Source organism: Dermochelys coriacea, chromosome 20 (genome assembly GCF_009764565.3).
Source record: "Dermochelys coriacea isolate rDerCor1 chromosome 20, rDerCor1.pri.v4, whole genome shotgun sequence".
Classification (NCBI taxonomy): Eukaryota; Metazoa; Chordata; order Testudines; family Dermochelyidae; genus Dermochelys; species Dermochelys coriacea.
The window spans coordinates 16,575,587-16,599,626 of NC_050087.2; the positions used below are offsets into that span (position 1 = coordinate 16,575,587).

The 24,040-nt window shown below is 51.4% G+C and overlaps 1 protein-coding gene across 1 annotated transcript in view; it reads right to left on the minus strand.

Annotated features, from left to right (window-relative positions):
• Positions 1-24,040, minus strand: part of CACNA1A (calcium voltage-gated channel subunit alpha1 A) — a 155,932-nt gene that overhangs the window by 18,482 nt on the left and 113,410 nt on the right. Inside the window, 12 exon segments of the mRNA XM_043506938.1 lie at positions 2,881-2,994; positions 4,820-4,958; positions 5,291-5,400; positions 5,734-5,834; positions 6,542-6,649; positions 6,943-7,048; positions 15,772-15,868; positions 19,302-19,429; positions 20,264-20,414; positions 21,044-21,144; positions 21,383-21,448; positions 22,138-22,254. Of these exon segments, the coding sequence (XP_043362873.1) occupies positions 2,881-2,994; positions 4,820-4,958; positions 5,291-5,400; positions 5,734-5,834; positions 6,542-6,649; positions 6,943-7,048; positions 15,772-15,868; positions 19,302-19,429; positions 20,264-20,414; positions 21,044-21,144; positions 21,383-21,448; positions 22,138-22,254 (1,338 nt within the window).

Below are 24,040 nucleotides of genomic sequence, written 5' to 3' on the forward strand. Positions count from 1 at the left end.
TAGCCAAGGAAAGAGGCCAGGAGTGCATGGCTCAAAAAATCTCATGCTGAGTCTATTAAATTATACTGCCTCTTAACATTTCATGCTATCCAAGAGCCTCCGACGCTTGGATCAGCTCTGAAACCCAGGTCTCGGCTCTGGTCTCCTGACCACAAAATGCTCCTTGCGTTTTGCTGCTGCTCTCAAGGAAGGATTCTGCATCTTTACAAGATTCCTTTTTTTTTTTTTTTGGAGCCTTTAACCCTTTCATCTTCCCTTGGAGATATAGCTTCATTCCCCCTTTAATTTCCCTCAGCTGCCCCGTGGTTACAGTGACCTCCCCTCTGGCCCAGGCTGCTGAACAAGGCTGTCTCTGGGGCCTGCCCGTGATGCTCCTTTGGTCACCAGAGGGGGGCGCTAGAAAAGTGACATCATAATGTTATTAGCAAACTTTGGTTACTGATACAAAGTGAGACAATGACTCTTGTGGCTCATCGATATTCTGGAGGGAAAACTGCAGTGTCAGGGTTACTGACTTGTTGTCCCAGCAACAGACTGCGACGTCATGGTAACAGAGACTGCTGTGTCACGGTAACCTGGACCATGGCTTTGATCTCACAGTTATAGAGACCATAATAATATGGTTCTGGAGATGCTGTTGTCATGGTTACATGGGTTAAAGTGGGCTTGCACCTTCCATGCAGTTGCTCTCGGGAGATGCAGCACAGAATCTAGTTTTTCCCAAAGGAAGGGTCAATTTCACTCATTGTAAAATGCAGCCACCTCTGGGGTGGAGCGCAGCAGCTGCTTAGCGCAGAGCAAAGCTACACAACCGTTTAGAGAAAGACACAAAGAAAGAATTCTGCATCCAACTGGAATCACAGGAGGAATTTAGAGAAGCAGCTGAAATTGAAATCTGGCTGGGACAAATGTCCCAACTCCTAGGAATAGGGCAATGGGATTTTTAACAGCCTCATTTCAATGGATTGTGACTTTAAGCATCACTTCCTGCAGCATAGCACCCCCTAGTGTTATGCAGAGACCCTGCTGACTATACTGACTCAGAGAGGAGAGCACCCCTTAGTGACTGAGCCTCTCCACTTCCAGCAGCACAGCTACCTTCTAGCTCTCCTCCCCCAGCCCCCGTCCCCCATCATCCCCTGCTGAATCAGCAACACCTGCTGTGTTTTTTCATGCTGGAACTTTCCTGTGAGGTCCCCCAAGTGGTGGCCCGGCCCACCCCTGCTTAGCAAGTGAATTGCCATCACCTCTCAGCACAGGGTGGCAGAGCTGCTGGAGACAACGAAAGCAAATGTCCAAAGTCACTTTTCCTGAGTAGGAGCTGGGAGGTGACTTTTCCCCTGTCTCAGGCCTTGGTGAGACTGATACTGGAATAGTGGGTCCAGGTCTGGCGCGTCCACACTATAAAAACGATGCTGAAAAACTGGAAAAGGTGCAGAGGAGAGTCATAAAAATATTGAGGGTTGCAGAAATTCCTGGCAGGGAGAGGTAAGAAGCTTATCAACAAGAAGATCAAGAGGTCGGAGGTGATTTGATTACGGGGCCCGGGGAAAGAATCCGGGCACGGAAGGGTTCTTTACGCTAGCAGAGAAAGGCAGAAGAGCAACCACTGGCTGGAAAAGAAAACCAGATAGTCCCACATTTGTAACCAGTTTCCAAGAGAAACTCAGGATTCTCTATCCATTGAAGTCTTCAGATCAAGACTGGACGGCCTTTCTGGAAGATACTGCCATGTTGACAGGTGCTCCTGGCTGCCAGCAGCTGAATATCTGCACCAAAGGCAATCACAGACCACCTTAAAGTGGTCATGCAATGGGTGTGCTGAGCTCCTTCAAACTCAAGGAAAAGAGCAATTAAGCCCCTTTATGGAGTAGAGAGAGGTACAGACAATGGAGAGACTGCCCAAGACAAAAGGCAGATCAGAGCTAACCTGTGTGGACTGGTCTGTCTTCTCTGCATGGTCAATTCAGGTGTGAGTATCCCCACTGAAAAGCTTGACCTGAATTACTGTGTCCTCAGTGGTTCTGCTCTCAGCCAGGTGTGTCATGGCTTTGTCTGCTGAAATGCTGTGGGATTCTTTCCCAGTCAATCTGTCCTTTAGGAGGAACTGTGGAAAGGGCACCGAAGAACTAGCTTATTCCAGACTGAGTTAAAGCAGAGCCTGGGTTCTAACTCACATCCCCAACTGAGTCAAACAGCCGGGACTTAAAGCACTTCCGCTTTTGTGTGTGGATGGTAGGAGGGTTTGGGCTAAAACCTAGGTAAGAACCAGGGTTAAATGGGCAGTGAAGACATACCCAAAGAGACAGAAAGCCAGTAGCAGTGAAGCAGAGAGACAGAACCCACTGAAGCGGCAGACTGGGGATTCCTGAACAAGGAAACCATCTGCTGTTGTTCAGAGAAACAGGACTTGGTGTAAATGTTTTGTAACTAAAACCAGATCACACCAAAGAACAGCCCTGGCTCGTACCATCAATTTTTTCTCTGAATGGAGACAGCCCTGCAAAGCTGCCACACGGGCCAAAGTGGCAACAAAATGCTTTGGCCAAACACAAGTTCTTGGGCTCAATGCAGGGGGTAACTGGGCAAGGTTCTCTCCCCTGTGTTGGTTGGGCGATCAGCCTAGATGATCTAATGGTCTCTTCTGGTCTGACGCTCTAGGGTGCTATGAATTTCAAAAGGTGTCTCTTGCAATCTGGGCCAATCCTGAGTCCTGGCAAGGGATTGGTTCACTTTGTATCAGTCCAGGAGCAACTCCCCATTCGAAATGCACTTGAATGAGAAATTCCCCGTTTTCGGGGGACGACCCGGGCTCCCAGCAGGGGTGTCATTGTGTTTGGCAGTGGAATCCCTGGATGGTTCCAAAAAAAAGCCCCTCACCTGGTTTTCAGCAGGGAGTCGCGGCATGGAGGCAGCCCGGCCGTGCCCTTCCATGGGGAGGTAGTGGTCACTGTCTGAGTAGCCGTCCTTCCCAATCTCTCTCATCTCCACAGACTGCAGAGGGCAAGGCAAAAAGAGAGTCACCTGGTAAAGTAGTGTCACCCCTATTTTACAAGTGGGGAAACTGAGGCACAGACAGAGGCAGGGACTTGTCAGAAGTCCTTCACAAGTCAGTGGTACCCTGGAAATAGAACCCAGGAGTTCTGACTCCCAGCCCTCCCCCACTCTAACCCACTCCTCTCTCAGACTAGGGAACATAACCCAGCTCCCCGGGCTCTAACTACTATACCCCACTCTCCTCCCGGAGCTGGGGACAGATCTCAGGAATCCTGACTCCCAGTCCCTGGTTCTGTTCAGTACACACTGCTGCTGAAAATCATGATCCCTGGCTCAGTTCTTCCTCCCAGTGTCCTGGATTCCCTACCAGTCTAAAACCACCAGAGACACCCTGCACCTGAGCCTCTGGAGCTGCCTGTGATGGGAAATCCGTCATCCTCATTCCCTCTGGAGAACGGCTAAGTGGTCAGCTGGGGGACCAGGCCAGCTCCAGGCCTGACTAGCTCTCAGACTGGGTTTCTCCCCATAACTAGCCCTAAGGGGTCAGACCTGCCCCAGCTCCTGAACAGGAGAGAGAGAGAGAGAGAGAGAGAGAGAGATATGGGTGTGTATGGGGACAAACATATAGATGGGTGCATACGGGGATAAAGATAAATGGGTGTGTACTCGGATAGAGAGAGAGATGGGTGTGTATGGGGATAGACAGATAGATGGGTGTGTACAGGGATAGAGATAGATGGGTGTGTACGGGGATAGACAGATAGATGGGTGTGTACTCAGATAGAGAGAGAGATGGGTATGTAGGGGGAGAGAGAGATAGATGGGTGCATACGGGGACAGAGATAGATGAGTGTGTACTCAGATAGAGAGAGAGATGGGTGTGTATGGGGACAGACAGAGAGATGGGTGTGTACGGGAACAGATAGATGGGTGTGTATGGGGACAGACAGAGTGATGGGTGTGTACGGGAACAGATAGATGGGTGTGTATGGGGACAGACAGAGAGATGGGTGTGTACGGGAACAGATAGATGGGTGTGTATGGGGATAGAGAGAGAGATGGGTGTGTACAGGGACAGATCGGGCTGGGCAAACTATGGCCTGGGGACCGCATCCAGCCCTTCAGACGTTTTAATCCGGCTCTTGAGCTCCTGCGAGGGAGCGGGTTCGGGAGCTTGCAAATGGGGCCAATGGGAGCTGCAGGGGCAGGGGCAATGCCTGTGGACAGGGCAGTGCGTAGAGTCGCCTGGGTATACCTCCGCGTAGGAGCCAGAGGGGGGACATACCGCTGCTTCCGGGAGCTGCTTGAGGTAAGCACTGTCCAGAGCCTGCACGCCTGACCCCCTCCTGAGTCCCAACTCCCTGCCTTGATCCCCCTCCCACCCTCCTGCACCCCAGAGCCTGCACCCCCAGATGGAGCCCTCACCCCCTCACCCACATCCCAACCCTCTGCCCCAGTCTGGAGCCCCCTCTCGCACCCTGAACTCCTCATTTCTGGCCTCACCTCAGAGCCCGTAGTCCCAGACGAAGCCCTCACTCACTCCTGCACCCCAACCCCCAATTTCGTGAGCATACATGGCCCACCATACAATTTCCATACTCAGATGTGGCCCTCGGGTCAGAAAGTTTGCCCACCCCTGGGATAGACAGACAGATAGATAGAAGGGTGTATGGGGATAGATGGATGGATAGATAGATACATAGATAGATAGATTGATAGATAGAAGGGTGTATGGGGATAGATGGATGGATAGATAGATAGATAGAGGGGGTGCATGGGGATTGATAGATTATGTGCATATGGACATCGATCAATCGATCACCTGGGAATTGGGACGGCTATTGGGCATGTCTTCGGGGCGACCTCGCTCTGGACTCCAGGTGCCTGTCTTCTGGAACATCTCCTGTGCCCGCTCGGTGACCCAGGACTGGCTCTCCTTGATGCCCCCTTCAGGCGCACTCCTGCCAGAGCAGACAAGATGTCAGGCCATAGCCCCCGTGCTGCGAGGGCTGGCCTAGAGGGGCTGCCAGCAATGCAGGCAGCGCATCTGCCGTTAACGGAGCCAAGCCAGAATCGCCCAGCAACTCTGGCAGCTAGAAAGCTGCTCCAGTCCTGGGCTCTCCCACAGGGAGGCTCTGCAGGGTATCGTGACCTCCAGTCCTTGCCTCTCCCAGCAGGGGACGCTGTGGGAAGCGGGGCAGGAGAGCTGGCTGTGGGAGGAGCTCCCGGCTATGCCAGTCCTGGGCTCTCTAGCAAAGGCAGGACAACCAGATAGCGAATGCTCAGGACTTACAGGCCACCCCCTTGGTCCAGCTGGGAGGACGGGAGAGCGTTTGGCCCCAGGACCCCCTCCTGGGTGGGGGATGGTGGCTCCATACGCTGGAACATGAGCGGTGTTCGATTCTGCAGGGAAGACAGGAGGCATCAGAGCAGCTTATGGGAAGGGAACAAGAGCTGTGAGGAGGCCCCCAAGCTAGCCTGGGCTGGGCACTCTCCTTCCCCCTGGCTGGGATGCTGGGCTCAAACCTCCAGCCCAGGGCAGGAGCATTTCACTGTGGTAGCAGCTTTCACCTGAGGGTCTCAATGCACTTCTCAGGCAGCTCCATCCTACCCGCTCCTGGAGGTGAGTCTGCCTGACCAGCCCCATGTGAGGGGGAAACTGAGGCACAGAGTGGCAAAGGGGCTTACTCAAGTGAGTCAGTGGGAGAGCCAGGAATTGAACCCAAGGGGACGTACCTGCTCCTCCCTCATGGCCTGGAGCTTCTTGGCCTTGCTTTGCCGGTAGTACTCCATGATCATCATAGCGGCATAGATCTTCCCAACTGTCAGGTCCGTGGCTGGGGAGGCAGGAAGGGAGAGAGGCTGAGCATTATCAGCAGCCCCACCCCCACCCTGGAAAAGCATGAAGCAGCCCAACTCCCCCCAGAATTTCAACCCTCTCAGTCTCTGGTCCCCAACGCTGAGCGCCCCCATTTTTGGTGGGGAAGATGGGGACACAAACTCTGGGCCCACACAGGTTTTGGCCCTGGGCACAGCAAGGCGTAGAGATGCCAGAGAGATAAGGGGCTTTACAGACCAGACAGATCGCTGGGGATGGATGGATGGACAGATGGACCTCTGTGCTGAGTGGCTGGGAGTCTCCAGGGCTCAGCTCGCCAAAAGTCACCCAGAAAGTCAGTGGCACATTGGGATAGAACCCAGGAGTCCTGATGCTCTAACCACTAGACCCCACTCCCTTCCCACACCCCAGGAATCCTGACTCCCGGCCCCCCCCCCAGCACACACATCTCTCTCCCAAGGCACAGAATGGGCACGGGACAGCGCGAGCCCCCGTGGTGCGAACGGGATGCTTAGCCCTGCACAGCTTACCCTGCTGGGCAGCAGTGACCTGGTTAACAGGGGGCAGGCATGCTGTCTGGACATGGGTGCTATGCCCATCCCGGGGAAGTTCCCATGCCAGAGCTGGGGCTGGCTGCCCCTACAGCAGAAGCCAGGCGGTCTGCCGAGCTTGGGGACAGTGCGGGCAACAAGCAGGGATGCTCACATTTGTGAGGGGTGACAAGGAGATCCAGGTTCTTGTGGGAGAGGTTGGGCCAGATGGCCATCATCTCCTTCCGGAGCTCGGCATCCATCTGCTGCTTGTCGGCTCCTCCTGGAAGGCACAAGCCGGGGGAAAGGTCAGCGGCTGGGCATCGGAGTCCCGAAATATCAGATCCCCAGTGAAAGTGCTACTCTCCTGCTCCCTGGAGCAGCCAGAAGCTCCCCTTACAGCCAGCGCTCCTGTCCTGTTCCCTGCAGTGCCCCTTGCTAGGAGAGAGCAGGATTGGAGCAGTTGTGGATTTCCTTTTGAAGGTGGGGCTCCAGAGCGGTGCCTTGCTGGTAAGACCCCGTCCTGCACAGAGGAGCCAGCTCCCCACCACCACTGCCCCAGAGCCTCGCACTTGCCTTTGGCGATCTTGATGTCCAGTGCAGTCCTGATCAAAGCCATGAGGGTTGAGTTGAAGTGGACGGTGTTGTCATCAGCCACGGGCAGGTCCATGCGGAGCAGCCTCTGCAGAGAGGCAAGCAGAAGCACGTCACCCTCACGGTCCCCCCACCTGAGACAGGTGTGAGTTTCAAAATAGGGGAGCCCTGGGGAGAACTCTGAGGTGTCACCGGGTTCAGTGTCTGGGGGATCCCCAGCTCTTGCTAACCAACACCCCTCCCCACATCCCCTCTGGATGCTGATGGGCCTATGAAGAAGCCCAGTGCCAATGAATGAGGCACTCCCTTTACAACAATCATCCCTGGCCTATACCCGTCTCTGTCCAGCTGAGGATCTCAGGGTGTGTTGCTGGCATTTGGGGATTAAATCTCAGCCACCGGTGGGCAGGCCAGAATTGTCCCCAATTTAGAGGTGGGGAAACTGAGGCAACTGTCTCCCAGTTATACACAGTGTCAGTGGCAGAATTGGGAATAGGACCCAGGAGTCATGGCTCAGGCTCCTGCTTTAACCACTATTCAACAGTTCCATCCCAGAGCCAAGATTAGAACCCAGGAGATCTGACTCCCAACTCTATTCACTAGACCACATTCACTACTAAAGCCAGGAGTAGAACCTAGGAGCCCTGATGTCTAGCTCCCTTCTCTAACCAGTAGACACACTCCCCTTCAACAGCTGGGCAGAGAACCCAGAAGTCCTGTTCCAACCTCTAGACCCCACCTCTCCTTTCTGGGTTGCATCCCTCCCTGCCTTCCCCAGAGTTCTTTCCAAAGAGCTCACTGACTTTTTAAAAAAATTAAAATTAAGATAAAGAAATCAACAAAGAAAGAAACACAAACTCCATGTTGCAAGGCAGCAGCGCACTCAGTGTCAGCAAAGGGAAACAGGGGAGCCGTAGTTAATGCTCATTGCACAAGATGCAGCCAGTACCATCCAACAAAGCGCGTTCCTTCCAGTGCCAAGGCAAGACAGCACCATGCCAGGGCTCATGCAGCGGGCATGCAGCATGCGGCAGAAAGCATTCCCAGAGAACACATCGAGACTCATTCATAGCTCTGGTATAGACTGCTCTAGAGAGGCCCGCAGTTTTTGTGCTCTCAGTGCAAAGAATGGGTGCGTCCTCAAGGTGCGAAGGGAAGAAATGAAAAAATCGACAGAAAGTCGGCATTCCTCAGAGTTCAGGCTGTTGGGCAACAAGATGCTCAGGGTTGGATTGGACACTGGCTGACCAGTTAGTGCATTAGCTACGATAAGGCTGTGGACCATATGGAGATGGGGTTAGTGGGGGGTCTCTTCCGGTATTCAAAGGGATGTAACTGACAAAGGCGGGGGAGGGACAGCAAAACAAGAAGGGAAAAAGACAGAGAGGGGGGAGTAGGACAGACAGGGAGGAGGAAGAGATAATTAGCATGAAGGTCCATCCGAGCATGATATCCAGAAAACTGGGCCCTGCAGAGATCATCATGAAGCATAGAGGGAGAGTGCAGCTCCACACTGCCCCATGGTTTGGGGAAGTAGCCCCCCATCTTCCCCCTCCGGGCTCAGGACACTTTCACCCGTGCTGCGTTCTCAACCTGTCAGCAGTTGGGCACCCGAGGCCCCAGCAATAGTGTTATGTGGTCCCGATCGCTGCTCCGTGGTTCGGATAATGGGACATTTGCCACAGCTCCGATCTAGGTTCCAATCCCACTTGGGCTTGTCCCCCCGATACATTTGCAAACAGGACTCTGCATGATTATCCACATGTGCCCATGTTCCACGCAGGTCAGGGTAGTTGGACATACCCAGTCTCCCAGGACTCTGCCAGACCTTCCCAAAATGCATGGCGCTGTGTGAAAAGCACCCACAATCCTCCATGGCAAAGCATGATAGGATAGTTCCCCGGATTTTCCCAGAACGCCCTGGCACATGCATGGCTCAGCAGGGAGGGAGACATGGACAGGCCAAACCAGGTTATCCGGTAACCTTGTCGAGTGACCCTGGAAGAGCCAGGTCACCCGCAAGTCTGGGGGCAGCACAGTGCACTCATCGGGCAGGACTGGCCCATAACACGGTTCTCTTGAGGTAGAAGGGACCAGGCTGGGTTTGGGATGGAGCTGCCTGGGTTCTCAGCTCCCGGTGAGGGGAACACAATCAGCCATGATGCCTCTGCGGGGGGGGGCGCTGTTCCACACAGCACCAGTGCTCCTCTCGCAATGGTTTTCTGGACAGCAGCTGTCATGGAGGAGCGAGCCAAGAGAAAAGGGGGTGAACGGGAGGACACAGAAAAGACTCAGCGGGTATGAGGTACCCAGCTGGACTGAATGGAGAGCCCAGGGGGTTTTAGAGAGAGTGAGGGGAGCGGAGGAGCAAGGACTGATGGGCAGGCTGAGGAGAGGTTACTGAGGAGTAAAAGCAACATGGTGAAAAACTTTTGCACCTGCCGTCTGAGGAGCTCTGTAAAATGGGAAAACTGAGGCACAGCCAGGGGAAGTGACTTACCCAGAGAGCAAATGGAAGAGCTGGGAATAGAACCTGGGAATCCTCACACTCAATTCAATCCTCTAACCACACTCCCACCCCAAACCAAGAACAGAACCTGAGAGTCCTGATTCCCTGATCTGACCACTAGACATCACCCTCCTCTCAGATGCAGGAAGAGAGACGAGTCCATAGCTCCACTAGCATCCGATACATCAGCCTTCTCCTTTTCTGATGGGTCCAGGTAATACAGTACAATCTCCTAGCGTGGATGCACCATATACAGCTGCTTATAGCAGTAAAGCTATTCACATAAGGGAAAGGCAGTAAGTTATACTGGTTTAAGATGCTTTTATCTCAGTATAGCTATGTCCACACTAGGAGTTCTACTGTTTTAGCTACAGGTTTCAGAGTAGCAGCCGTGTTAGTCTGTATTCGCAAAAAGAAAAAGAGTACTTGTGGCACCTTAGAGACTAACAAATCTATTAGAGCATAAGCTTTCGTGAGCTACAGCTCACTTCATCGGATGCATTTGGTGGAAAAAACAGAGGAGAGATTTATATACACACACAGAGAACATGAAACAATGGGTTTATCACACACACTGTAAGGAGAGGTTTCAGAGTAGCAGCCTTGTTAGTCTGTATTCACAAAAAGAAAAGGAGGACTTGTGGCACCTTAGAGACTAACAAATTTATTAGAGCATAAGCTTTCGTGAGCTACAGCATCCGATGCATCCGATGAAGTGAGCTGTAGCTCACGAAAGCTTATGCTCTAAGAATATCAGAGGAACAGTGGGGGGTGGGGTGGGGGGGAGAAATAACATGGGGAAATAGTTAACTGCTGGAATTAGCCTACCTTGCTTGTCACCATGAAAGGTTTTCCTCCTTCCCTCCCCTGCTGCTGGTGATGGCTTATCTTAAGTGATCACTCTCCTTACAGTAAAAAGAAAAGGAGTACTTGTGGCACCTTAGAGACTCTAAGGTGCCACAAGTACTCCTTTTCTTTTTGCGAATACAGACTAACACGCCTGCTACTCTGAAACCTCTCCTTACAGTGTGTGTGATAAACCCATTGTTTCATGTTCTCTGTGTGTGTATATAAATCTCTCCTCTGTTTTTTCCACCAAATGCATCCGATGAAGTGAGCTGTAGCTCACGAAAGCTTATGCTCTAATAGATTTGTTAGTCTCTAAGGTGCCACAAGTACTGCTTTTGTTTTAGCTACAGTCGTTAAAACCCACTCCCCTAACTGATGTGGTTGCACCAGGACAAACACCTCAGTCAATTTCCAGTGTGAAGTCTCAGGGTAGAACCCTTGCCTGCCCTGAGCTGCCATCTCTCTTAAAGCCCCAGCTCCTGGAGTCATGGGACAACCTCAGCTTTCATGCGAAAGAAAAAAGGAAGTTCCTAGCCCTTGTGGTGCTGGAAGAAAATGTGGGCCTGGGCATAAGTCTAAAGGCTCAGAAAGTAGGAGGCAAAGACAAGGCCAGGTCAACGTTAAAGGCTTTTGTTGGCATAGCTCTGTCAGTCAGGGATGTGAAGAGGTGGGAATCGGACAGAGCTGTGCCAGCCTCCTCAAGTGATCCTGTTTGCCCCACGGAACTCAGACCTACACTTCCTTTCCTTCGCCCATACCTCACTGGGCTCTCTTCAGTTTCTCTGTAGTGCCCATCACTGTGGGATCTAAGGCACTACGGACCTGATTCCCATTTAGGCCCGGTTTACACAGTGTTTGTCCTAGTGATAGCACATCATGTAAGGGTGTGACTTTTACCGATGGAGCTACACCAGTATGCCCCCTCCCCAGTACAATGCAATTCTACCAATATAAAGGAACCTTGTGTCAATATGTCTTATTCCCTTTCCCGTATGGGAATAGCTTCAAGGCACCTTCACATCCATGTAGCAGTGAGTCCCTACTAGGAATCGTGCTGGCACCTCATAACAAAACCACACCCCAATGTAGTTAAACAGGCATCAGCGTGGGGAGCCAGACTCAGGCCTACACTAGCAACTGTTGCTGGTCCAGTAATGACACTTGGGGATGTGATTTTTTTAATGCTATTTCTATACTGGCAAAAGCCCTAGTCTAGACACAGTTACACTGACAGAGAAGTCTTTTGCCAATATAGCTGGTTTCCTTTGGGAAACTGGTCTAAGCTGTCTTGGCAGGCACTGCATCTCCAGTAGGCAGGTTTGCCAGTGTAGCTCATAGACCCGGCCTAAAGTGGATGCGAGAGTCAGGCCCTGACACACCTTGGTCCTTAGAAGCCCCTGCTGCCTGGCCAGTCGGCAGTGTGTGATCCTGGCTGGCCCGGCAGCAGGTGGAGTTGTTCCTTTAGCTCAGATGGGAGAGGCCTGTGGGTCGGGTGCCGGAAAGACTCGGGTTCTATTCTGGCTGGCAGCCTGGGATAGGGGCAGGAGCAAACTCTCTGCTTCTGAGAACACACCCTGGGACCAGCCTTCCCACCCCCGCGTCTCTCCCAGACAGCAGCAGCAGCAGCCTGGTGTAGGGACAGTGCACTTTGCCAATGGGCTGAGCCCTATTGGGCAAGGACAGATAGACACACAGGGACACCACGCATGGGGGATAGACAGGGTGAGCTCTGGGTGTCCGAAGGAGCAATGAGGGGGCCTGCAACAGCAGAAGAAAAGAGAGAGAGGGAAGCAGTGGGTTATGGATCCTCAGTCATAAATGGGAACCCTCCAAAACCACCCTGTAGGGCAGTTCTAGCTTCGAAGCCAGGGGAAAGGCAGGAGTGGGGCAGGGAGAGAGAATGGAGGTGAGGTGAGAACCAGAGATGGGAAAGACTGAATGTGACGGGAAGAGGAGAGAAGCTGCTAGCCAGGTTAGAACTGCATTGACAGAGAAGGGGGTCCGGGGATGGGGAGGAAAAGGGGGCAAGAAAGAAAGGTTAGTAGCTGTTAATATTGTCTCTGGTGGAGGATATTTTTGAAAGCAGCAAAAGGGAGTTCCCCATAGGGCTGATTAAAGATGGGGACCAGCTTCCTGGGCAGAGAACTGGGGCTTTTGAAGGAGGTGACTCACTAGAGCTAAGACAACTGCTGGGTGAGCCATTCTGAGAAGACCTATCTCATGCCCCAGGCCTTGTAAATGAGACTGGAGATCACAAGCGATTGGTCTCTGACACTGGCACCATGTTCACCCCGGCCTGAACAGACTCATTTGCAATTGAAGCTGCTGCAGTTTCACCTGCTTAATCCCAGGGATGAATTTAGCTCCTGCCAAGCTGATCATGTGGGTAGAATGCTGCACCTTTGTGGAAGCCCACTGATTTCTCTGCTTCAGTGTCTGTTCGTGTGCATCCAATTGCAAAACCGGGGCCTTAGAACTTGTCTCTGCAGGGAGATTGACTGGCACAGCTATGGCAGAATCATTATTCCACTGCAGCTAGTCCAGAACAGCTAGAACAATAACACCTAGCTCTTCTCCATCAGATCTCAAAGCACGTAACCAAGGAGGTTGGTCTCATTATCACTGAGGTACAGAGAGGGGAAGTGACTGGCCCATGATCACCCAGCAGACTAGTTACAGAGCTGGAACCCAGCTCTCTTGAGTCCCACTCCAGTGGTTCTCCCCTCTAGGCCACACTGCCAAATTCACACTCTACCAGATTCCACAAGAACTTCCCTCTGCAGACAAGCCCTGAGCCCAGCGTTCCAGATCACTGACTTAAGTTAAACAAAAACCAGCCTAGTTTCAAGTCCACACAGCCTTTCCCATTGGTTTACATAGAATTTCAATCCTAGATCCTGCAGCCAGAGGGGCCCACTTCAATCATCCAGTTTGATCCTCCTCTAGAACTCAGACCATGGGACTTCCCTGAATTAATTCCTGTTTGAATTTAAGCCACTATTTTAGAAAAAACATCCAATCTTGATTTAAACAGGGCCAATGCCGGAGAATCCATCTCAACCCTTGGTAAGTCATGCCGACAGTTAATTATCCTGTTAAAAATTTGTGCCTAAATTTACACCTGTCCAGCTTCAAATTCCAGCAATAGGATCTTGTTACATCTTTAGCTACATGTTTCAAATCACACCTTTAGGCCTTGGGCAGGTCTTCACTGCAGTTAGCTCGAGTTATCCACACTCAAGTGACTCCTCTTGAATCAACCCAGCTTGACTGAGAGTGACCATAACAGTTAAGTTGCAGTACCCACACATTTGTGGGTGTCACTAGGACTTCTGGGGCATATGCCATGGTTCTTTGTACAGCAATAAGCTGAGCCACTTTAAGGATTCTTTTCCAGCGAATGGAGGGAGAACTGGTTTGTCCTTTCTGGGCACGAGGGGGAGTTATGAGAAGGGAATGGATCAGCAGCACTCGAGCAGCGCTAGCCTGCATCCACATTACAGAAGGGTCATGTTAGCAGCTGACAAGTTGTGCTCACTTGAGTTTTCGCCTATAGCCACCGATGCACCAGCTGACTTCAGTAAAAGCACCACTGCATTTGAATGTAGAGTTTGTATGTGTGGACGGGGCAATGCTTGAGTTATAACTCAAGTTAACTTAGCAGCTAAGAGCTGGTGCGCCCTCTCCTCAGCTTCCACCATTGCACTGCAGGAGAGCGCTGGATCTCCCATAATGCACTGTGGTCAGAAATATGGTGTCACTGGTTTAAAGAGACATTGTCAGGCAAAAAAACCAAACAAATCCGATATTTTGCAAACAAATCGCCCTTCTAGCTTACAAATCACAATTAAGATGATCAAAACTTGAAAGAAACTAAGCATCTAATTTCCTTTCTACCACAGAAGATGTTTAGCTTCTCATACTTTGAAAGGAGAGGAAACCGAGGCACAGAGCCAAGACTAGCTTATGTTCACCCAGTGAATCTAAGACACTGCAAGGAACTGAACCAAGTTCAGCTGTACCCCACCATGTTGCCTGAATCACTAGGCACACCTGCCTCCAAGAGTCAGTTTCACTCCCAGGATCTAACCCTCAGTGGCAATGTTGGAAACACTGCAGTGGGATCTTCACATCCAAGCAAACAGCTTCCACTGGATCCCAGCGAAATGACGGGGAATGCCTATGGATGGTAGACTGGGTGAAACCTAAGCATTGGCCAGATTTCCCAGTTCTCAGCACTCACACTGGACCCAGATTGTCCAATGAGGCCCGAACTCAGCAGCTCACTCCTGGGTAGGCATCAGAATTGTTTGAAAATCTGGCTACTTACTTCCGTGCCTGAGCGCTCATCTAGCTGGGGGGATTTACCAGCATAACTACACTGGTATACCTATACCGCAAGCAACACACCAGTGCAACTCCCAACTCTTATTCCGTAAACAGAGTCCCTTTGTCTGGTTTCTGTTGCTTGTTCAAAATAACCCAGAGAATGGCACTCTAATGTTGGAATTCGAGGTTCCACAAGGGGTGTTATACCACTATGGCTATGCCAGTAAATGTCTCTGTGTAAACAGACTCTAAATCAGTGCTGAGCGCTTTTGAAAAGTCTGGCCTGTATGTTTATACAGCACCAAGCACAATGGTCCCCGATCTTGACTGTGATGTTTACAAGCTCCTCTGATGCTAATGAGAGCGACCCTTTAAAATTCACTGCCTTTACTGTTCCCTCCCACCCCAGGACTTGCAATCAGTACTCACTGATCATTCCATGAAAGGAATGGACCTGATACTCTGAGCCATGGTGCCGCTATCTCACCTGAATCGCCTTTCCTTCCCTGGCCACCTATGAGATTCTCATCCCGGGCCTGACCTAAATCACAACGAACTCAGTGGAAAGGCTCCCACTGACTTCAATGCGTTCTAGATCAGGCCCACAAGGGATTTATGACCCCTGACGTCTTCCCACTATCCAGCTTTGAACTGGAACCTTTCAATTTCCATCCACCTGTCTCCCACCCATTGAGGAAATGTTTAATGACTGAGATGTGACAGGTCGGTCAGAGCTGTATGGATCATCCTACAGAGAAAGGTTCGAGGGGGGGGGGAATTCAATGTTTTAAAGCAATGTTTCTTCCACCGAATAAAAAAAGGTAGGGAAGAAGGAATTCTTAAAAAGGGGCTTGTAGAGAATTAACATGCACCTTGCACTTCAGTTCTTACCCACCCCAGCTGACTTGCCATAATGGAGTCTCTGAAACATGAAATGCTAACGGACTCAAACGGACACACCGTACTATTTAAGAGATTTGATCAAGGAAAAAAAAACACAAAGAAATGTATAAAAAGATATTGTATAGGCTGATTTTTTTTTTAAAAATGTTTTGGTTAAAAAAAAATTAAAAAAAATTAAGTGAATTTGATTTGCATGTTTTTGTCTTTTTAATTTATTCTACCTTATAAGCAACCCGGGGTGGGCATTTCTTCCCTAACCCAAGGGGTGGAGACATATGCCTCAGCATCTCATACATATCCGTGAAAGTCATCCGGCCCCTGGTAGCGGAAAGAAAAAAAAAAGGCACGAAAAAATAGACAAGAGAGAGATGCAAAGAAGAAAAAAATATTTTAAATCAATTTAAAAAGGATGGGGAAAAAATGGAAGAAAAAAATGCAAAGATTACTTCACTGCTTCTCAGCAGAAAGAGTGAGAGCTCACACATCTTTCATTCCTATGTGTAACTAGCCACTTGGGGGAAGGCAACAGTTGATTCAGCAAAGCACTTAAGCTCCCCATCGATCCACTGCCCAATGAAATCAATGGCAGTTTGTCCATTGCCTTCAGGGGGCACTGCGTTCTGCCCTTGCTTAAGAGAAATTGGTGTAGGCACATGCTTAAGTGATTTGCTGGGTTCCTGGAGTCCTTTAGGCAAAATTCCTCCTGGTGTTCTGGGAGGGAGGACTGCAGGATCGGGGCCACCTTTGTAGCAAAGAACGGGAAAGAGAGAGAGAGAGATTTAGCTTAGAGCACGCCTCTTTGCCAATGCTGGAGAAGGGGAGGGGTAAGGTGCTGGACGGGGGGAGGGGAAGGGAAGGGATAAATGGCAGAGGTGTCAATGCAGTTTCCGTCCTCCCCAGATGAAACTACTCAATGTGCGAAGGGTGGTGGAGGGGTGTGTGTAGAAATACAGGGGTACAAATCCTCAGTGCCTAGCGTCAGCTGACAGCAAGCAGAAAGGGTTCCAAATCACCGATATGCTCCATGCGGTACTCGGCGGACGGCATCCTTCTACGCATTCTGTTTGCTAAGTAGGTGACTGGATTACTTCTTGAAAAGTGCAGGATACCGAGATGTGTGTGTACACATATATATATATATATGAAATATATATATTAAAGAAACCATAAGCAACATTCATTCCGTTGATGCTAGCAGGTTTTAGTGTAAGTCAAACCTTGCAAGCAACCCTATGAGGGCATTTCTTGCCTAAGCCCAGTGGGGGAGATATAACACGTAATAAACTGTACATATCCTTATAATGAATTCGGCCACTGCAAGAAGAATACAGGGGGTTAGTGCAAATGCTACAGGGCGAGAGAAACACACAAACTGTCATGTACACATAGATCACAGCAAGGCTGCCAGGAATGGGCGCCTAGGCCAGCTACAGCAATACTGCCTGGTTTTACCTTAGGGCTGGGGGTTTGGACATGCATTCCTGGGGGCTCCAGTGGGAGCTGAAAGTGCTTGGCCTTTGCAGAGTAGAGGCCTGGTGTTAAAATTGCTACTACTGAGCAGCTGGCAGACCACAGCTGGCTACAATGTCCTGGGAGGTGCATCTGTTATTGGGGAAACTGAGGCACAGAGCTACAGGGTGGGGGAGAGTGACTTATTCAAGGTCACACAGGGAGCCCTCAGCAGAATTGGTGACAGAACCCAAGAGTCCTGGCTCCCAGCCCCCTCTGCTCTAATTCACTAGACCCCACATCCCATCCTGAGCTGGGGACAGAACCAGGGGTCCAGACTCCCAGCTCTGTTTTCAGACCCATAGGCCTCTCCCGGGGCCTGATGCAAAGCCCAGTGAAGTCAATACAAAGGCTGCCATTGACTCCAGTGGGTTGGGGATCAGGACCCGACATTTTGCTTTCTTTTTACTGGGGGAGGGGTTTCACTCATATGCAAAGGATCCTTGTGCCAAGGCGGGGGCAGGGTTGTGTCTACCCCCCCAGTGGCACGAGATTGGACTCAGGGGCTGGTTGGGAGCTCCTCCTGCTGGGCTTGGCAGGGCCTGCCAGGTAGGGTTGGCAGCGTAGACAAACATGTTAAACCTGGGAGTTTACTAGAAATGGAACAGGGCACAGGGACGACGTGGGACAGCACGATGCCTGGGGTGGCGGCCCCCCGGCAGAGAGTCAAACACAATGCACCAGGAATCCTCCACAGGGGCAGGCCGGCACCCCTCCAGTGCCTCAATGGTGCAGTGCCAGCCCAGCCCCAGCGCAGTTCCCGGCTCCAGCGGATACACCGGGACAGAGGAATCATAATGTCATAGAGCCGGGGTGGGGCTACATCCCCAAGCGACATGTGTCTAGCTAGTGGCGTCTCCCTGGCTGTGCTGATTGTGTCACCTAGTCCTGACTGCGTGGTGTCTCTGCATAGCATATGGGGACTCATCAGGGCATGGGAGGAAAACAGCTCTGAGTTTTCCATCCAGCCTCTCTCCTGCAAGCTGTTACCCACTTCACAATGTGCAGTAATAATGGGACAGCCCGGGGCACCACGGGACATCCCCAGGATGTGGCAGAGGGACACCCCCAGGGCCCTTCGATTTGCTTGGAAAGGGGAAGGAGGGTTGGAGAGAATCCAGCTGCAAAAACCTAAAATTGAAAAAGGAAACATTAAACAGCAACAAGATCCAAGAGCCTGCGTTTGCAGGGCCCCAAGGGGGACACAGACCCAGCCCAGGAGGGGTGGACGGGCTTTGGGGTCCGCTCTCACTAGCGTACAGCTGGGTTAGTGCTCAGAGGGAACTGGTCCTGTCTTCCCTGAATCCTGGACAGACTATGTGGAGGGATTTGCTCTAATCTCTGCACCAGCTGAGCTGTGGGAGCCCTGCCAGCAAACCGAAGCAGCACCTGCCCCGGAGAGTTGGCATTCAGTGATGAGAGAGGCCTCTATGTGTCACCCCTCCTGGCAACCGGAGGAACACAGCCCCCTGCCTGCAGGCCAGAGGACATGATGACCTGTCAGGGGATGGAAGGAGGCAGCCGGGCAGATAACTTACTGTTCTTTGCGACTAACAAGGGCTGCTTGTAGGAGCTTTGTCCATCTTTGTCCAGGAACTAACCAAAGGCAGCAGCTGCCCAGCAAACCAGGGTATTGACTAGGATCCAAGCCCTTCCCCCCTCCAGTGCAAAGGGGTCTCAGCTTAGGAGACACTGGCTAATGGCTCCTTCCCATGGTGCTTGGACCCCAGGGTGCCCTGCACCCCTTCCCAAAACCCTGGATACTTCCAGGTGGGCCTGGAAATTTCAGACCCTACAAGAACCCAGGAATCTGAGCTGATGTCTGCACTGGATTGTCCAGAGCAGACCATCTAGCTCAGTATCCCCATGGCACTGAATCAGATCCAAGGCCCACCAAGACAAGTAACTGCTCATCCCTGGAATAGTGGATTAGAGCGAGGGCACCTGGGTCCAGTATCCACTCCCCTTCCCAAGCTGGGCATGGAATCCAGGAGTCCTGACACCCAGCCCCAGCCAGGCTCTGACAGCTAGACTCCACTCCTCCTTGCCCTGGTTCTTTCTGCTCCCCACCCCCTTTTCCCCAGCCCTCGACAGTCAGTTCTCTGCTGATCAAGGAGGCTCATCTCGGCTCCCCCGCAGACACGGACAAATCCGAGCCCTCCAATCTTCCCCTCGAAGGAGGGAGGGTAGCCCCAGCTGCTGGGCGGGGGCAGGAGGTGCGGGATGAAGGTGAGGTCCTTACCAAGCAGCAGGGTCGTACTCTGCCCACACACGCACGTACTCGTCCAGATGGTGGGGCCCCAGGATGGAGGAGTCTCGGGTCAGGTACTCAAAGTTGTCCATGATGACGGCCACAAACAGGTTCAGCATCTGCAGTGGGATGGGTTGGGTCGTGGAGACAGAGGCGTATTGAACAAGTAGTTCAATGCAGACAAGACCCCAGGGGTCAAATCCCGCAGCACCTCCTCTGTCCATGTGTCTCTCGCTCATGTTTTCGGTCCTTCTCCCACTCCCCAACTTTCCTTTATGCATTCCGCTATGCACACACCTGTCATCATACACATGCCAACACACACACAGGCATGCCAACATGTACATCCATGTACACATGCATCAACACATACTAAAATTAATGCACAACTGGCATAAACATGCAACACACACACACTTCCCACATACACACACCACATCCGTGCATTGCATACATGTAACTCACAAACCATAACAGGCCAATGTGCACGTGTGTACTCACATAGCACACGCACACATGTACACATGCCAGTGTGCACACATGTACTCATACAACACATGCACACGTGTACACACATACCAACGTGCGTACACATACTCACACATCTGCTAACATGCAAACCCACATATACAAGTCATCACACAAAACTCGTGCACGTGCCATTATGCACACACATATACACGTCAACACAACTGACTCTAGCGCACACAGAGCACACATTCACGCCAAGGTGCACACACCTATGAATACCCTCACAGCTCCGACATGCGGCATTCACACATGCCAACCCGCACACACATATACACCTGTCAACGCACACCCAGCTCACACATGCCGCATGTACGCTGCACGCGTGCCCACCCGCACACATGGCCCCACACATCAGCACACTCCCGACTCACGCAGCGCACATGCACCCCTGCTGCTGCCGGCCCAGCTCCCCGCAGACTCACCAGGAAGGAGCAGAGGAAAATGAAGGAGACAAAATAAAAATAGGCGAACTCGTTGCCACACTCATGCTCTTTGATCCCTGAGTTCTCATCGCAGGGCTTCCCGCTCAGACACGACAGCATGATCTCGTGCCACGCCTCGCCGGTGGCGCTCCTGCAGCCGCACAGAGGGGAGAGGGGAAGTGCATTGGGAAGGCAGGGCAGGGCGGGGGAAGCAAACCAGGCAGCTCTGTCCCAGTCCTCTCAGGCACCTGGATGCCATGAAAGATGCTTTGCACTTCTACAGCATCATTCAGCCCAGAGCACTTACAGGGATGGGTTGTTTCAGTAGGTTATACTCGATTCCCTCACCTGGCACTGAGATGCAGCCATCTCTGGGGTGAAGTGAGGGGGCTGTTTATACCGGGATTCCTTGCCTGGCGCTGAGGTGCAGCCACCTCAGGGGTGAAGTGCGGGGGCTGTTTATACTGGGATTCCTTGCCTGGCACTGAGAGGCAGCCACCTCTGGGGTGAAGTGCAGGGGCTGTTTATACGGGGATTCCTTGCCGGGCGATGAGGTTCAGCCACCTCTGGGGTGAAGTGCGGGGGCTGTTTATACCGGGATTCCTTGCCTGGCACTGAGTTGCAGCCAGCTCTGGGGTGGGGCTTGGGGGGCTGATTAACAGCCGGACAACTCATTGCATTAGATCAAGGTATACAAGGAGGTCAGTTTCCTTGCAATTGCAGTGGGGATGGGACACGGATCTCTGCTCAGTCCAGCTTCTGCCCGGGGCAAGGTCTCACCTGAAGAGAAGCATGAGGGCCTGGAAGAAAGTGCGGAAGTTGTTGTGCTCTGTGATAGCCGAGTCCTCCTCTTCGTCTTCGATGCCGATGTTACCAAACACCTGCAAAGCCAGAGGGCCCTCAGACAGCAATGGGGGGACGGGGCCTCATCCCTCTCCTGCAGACAGCCTGCTCCAGCCCCCAGGTGCAGCCTGGCCTGCCCTAACCCCCATGTGTGTGCGAGGAGTCACTCCCAATCCAAGGCGTTAGTGCTCGGATTCCCAGGCCCAGTCTCCGCATCGCAAAATGGCCTGTGAGAGTGTGTCCCGTCCCCCCCGAGCTGCCCTGCCTGACACTCACCTGCATGCCAATGATGGCGTAGATGAAGAAGAGCATGGCAATCAGCAGACAGACATAGGGAAGGGCCTAGGGAGACAAGCAGAGCAGGGCATGTCACTTGCAGGGGGCTTTAAATCTTGCGCCCTGCCAGGCTAATAGCTTCCCCCTGTACTGGGCCACGGCAGCTTCTCCATTCAATGCAGCAAAATCCAGCTCACACCCCGCATCTGCACCATTGGCTGGCTCGCAGGGAGAGCATGCTAGGAGCTTCTCTCCTCACCCGTGTCTCCTCCAGCACTCAGCACCTCGAAGGCACAGACGGGGAAGAGACCTGCCGCCACTACAACACCGACCCAATCCATAGCCAACTGAAACCAGAGCAAGGCTGCTATTGCTTCTCCAGGCACCTGCTCAGGGCCAGGGAAGTCAGCGACTGAGGTGGGAATAGCACCTGGATGCCACCCTGCAGAGACACTCGGAGATAGACGGGGGGGGGGTGTATGGGGATAGACAGATGTGTATGGGGACGGACAGATGGAAGGGTGTGTATGGGATGGCTGGATAGACAAAGTACAAGTGGATGGATGGGTCTATGTGGGGATAGACAGAAAGAGATAGCTAGAGGGGTCTGTATAGGGACAAACAGACAGATATGGAATCAATACGTCTTCAGAGTCAAGGTTCCAGCCCGCATACGCTAAACCGTGGATCAGTCATTCTGAGAGTCAGTCGCTGGGTTCCTGGCCCCCTGTCCCAGCCCCCCTGTCCCCAGTCACCTTAAAGGACTGGACGAAGGTCCACAGCAGGATGCGGATGGTGTAGCCCTGGCGCAGGAGCTTGATGAGTCGGGTAGCACGGAAGAGCCGCAGGAAGCTCAGGTTGATGAAGTTGTTCTGAGGGGATGAAAGGAAGGAGAGGTGAGTGCTACCCGCGGGCGCAAAAGGGGAGATCCCCAACCCCAGGGGAGACTGCCCTGGACGTGTGCCTGAATCCACGCAGCACTGCAGGGCAGGGCAATAACCCAGGGAAACATCAACTCAATGCAGATGATTAACCCACCAACTCACAACTAAAACGAAATCCACGGAGAACTCAAAAAAGTATTAATAAAATAATAACAACACCATCAATTGTGATCATTATTAGCGATCAATAGCAACTGTTTATAACAACAATAATAATTATTATTATTCACAATGCTATTAATTAATAACTAATGATAAATAGCAGCAATGCATAATAATATTAATAAATAATAGATAATAAATTATTATAATACATAATGCTATTAACAGTTGTTATAAGATAAATAAATGATAATGAATAGTATTATTAAACCAATGATATAACCAATAATACTATTGATAAATAATAAATGATATTGCAATGCATATTAATAAATAATAGTAATATAACACACAATACTATTAATATAAACAATACCAAATAGTGATCATTATAATACATAATACATAAAATAAATATAATGATTATAATGCATTGGATACTATTAAGAATATAATGAATATTAATGAATTAATAGTGCTGTTAATAATTTAATAAAAACAGATGATAAATAATATGAATACAAATAATGATAATCAACCAGGACAATGAATGATAACACTATTAACAAATCACAGCATGAAAGCCACCCAGCAATCTCCATCCACCAGCCATCCCTGAAAAAGGGGAAAGAAACATAAAGGAAACTAACAAGTTGGGCTCATCCAATTGGGAACTCAATGGTTATTCGTTAATATCAGGGTTATACTGTAACTATCCCAACAACCAAATGCACTGATATTTTCTGACACAAGCAGGTAGAGCATTGTGGAGTCACATCACACATGTACTATGCACACACAATCAGAGAGAATTGAAGCAGGACAAGTGCCAGGGGAAGGGAAGATGTCTGGGGACTTGCAACATGTTACAAATCGCATGTGATGATTGGGACCTCAAATGCATCTGTCTCTGTGCAACCAACAGCCACGCCGGGATGCTCCCTGGAATGACTTCTTGAGGCTGGCTGTGGGGGCTCAGTCTGTAAGCACAGACGACATTCAGTGGGGTTTTGCTCCAAGGGATGGGGAGGGGAGGGCCAAGAGGCTGGGAGGCTCCACTCATCCTGTTGGTTTCACGAAGATGCATTTTGGACCCCTCTCCCCCGGGAGGGGATGGCACGTGGCTTCTGGGACTGGGCCGAGCAGTGCGAAGCCTGTGGTAGGCTCTGGAGTTCCCGTAGTGCACTGGCTGCTGGAGTTGGGCAATTCTGCCTGGCTCATTGGGCAGGAGTTCCAGTTAATCGGTGGCATAGGCTGTGTGACGCAGCTCCTAGGTTAACCTCAGACCAACAATCTTTGCACCCTTGAGGTCACCCCACCTTTTCTAAGAGACAAACTTGCTCATGGCACGTAGACTCTGTTCTGGCTCGGATCTGGGGTCTGGTCTGGCAGATCCATTGCAGACCAGGAGTCAGCTGTGAAGTTGTGACCTCGAGCTCAAGGACTCCCCTTCCCTCTGCCAATCAATGCACAAGTCAGCAGCGGGGCTAGGATCCCAGCTCCTCAGCCACAGCACTGATCCAGGGTTCTAATCCCACCCTGGAAATTAAAGGCCTTGGCTCCAACACCCATTGCTATGTTTCCAGCTTCACCCAGCCTGGACCAGTCTGAT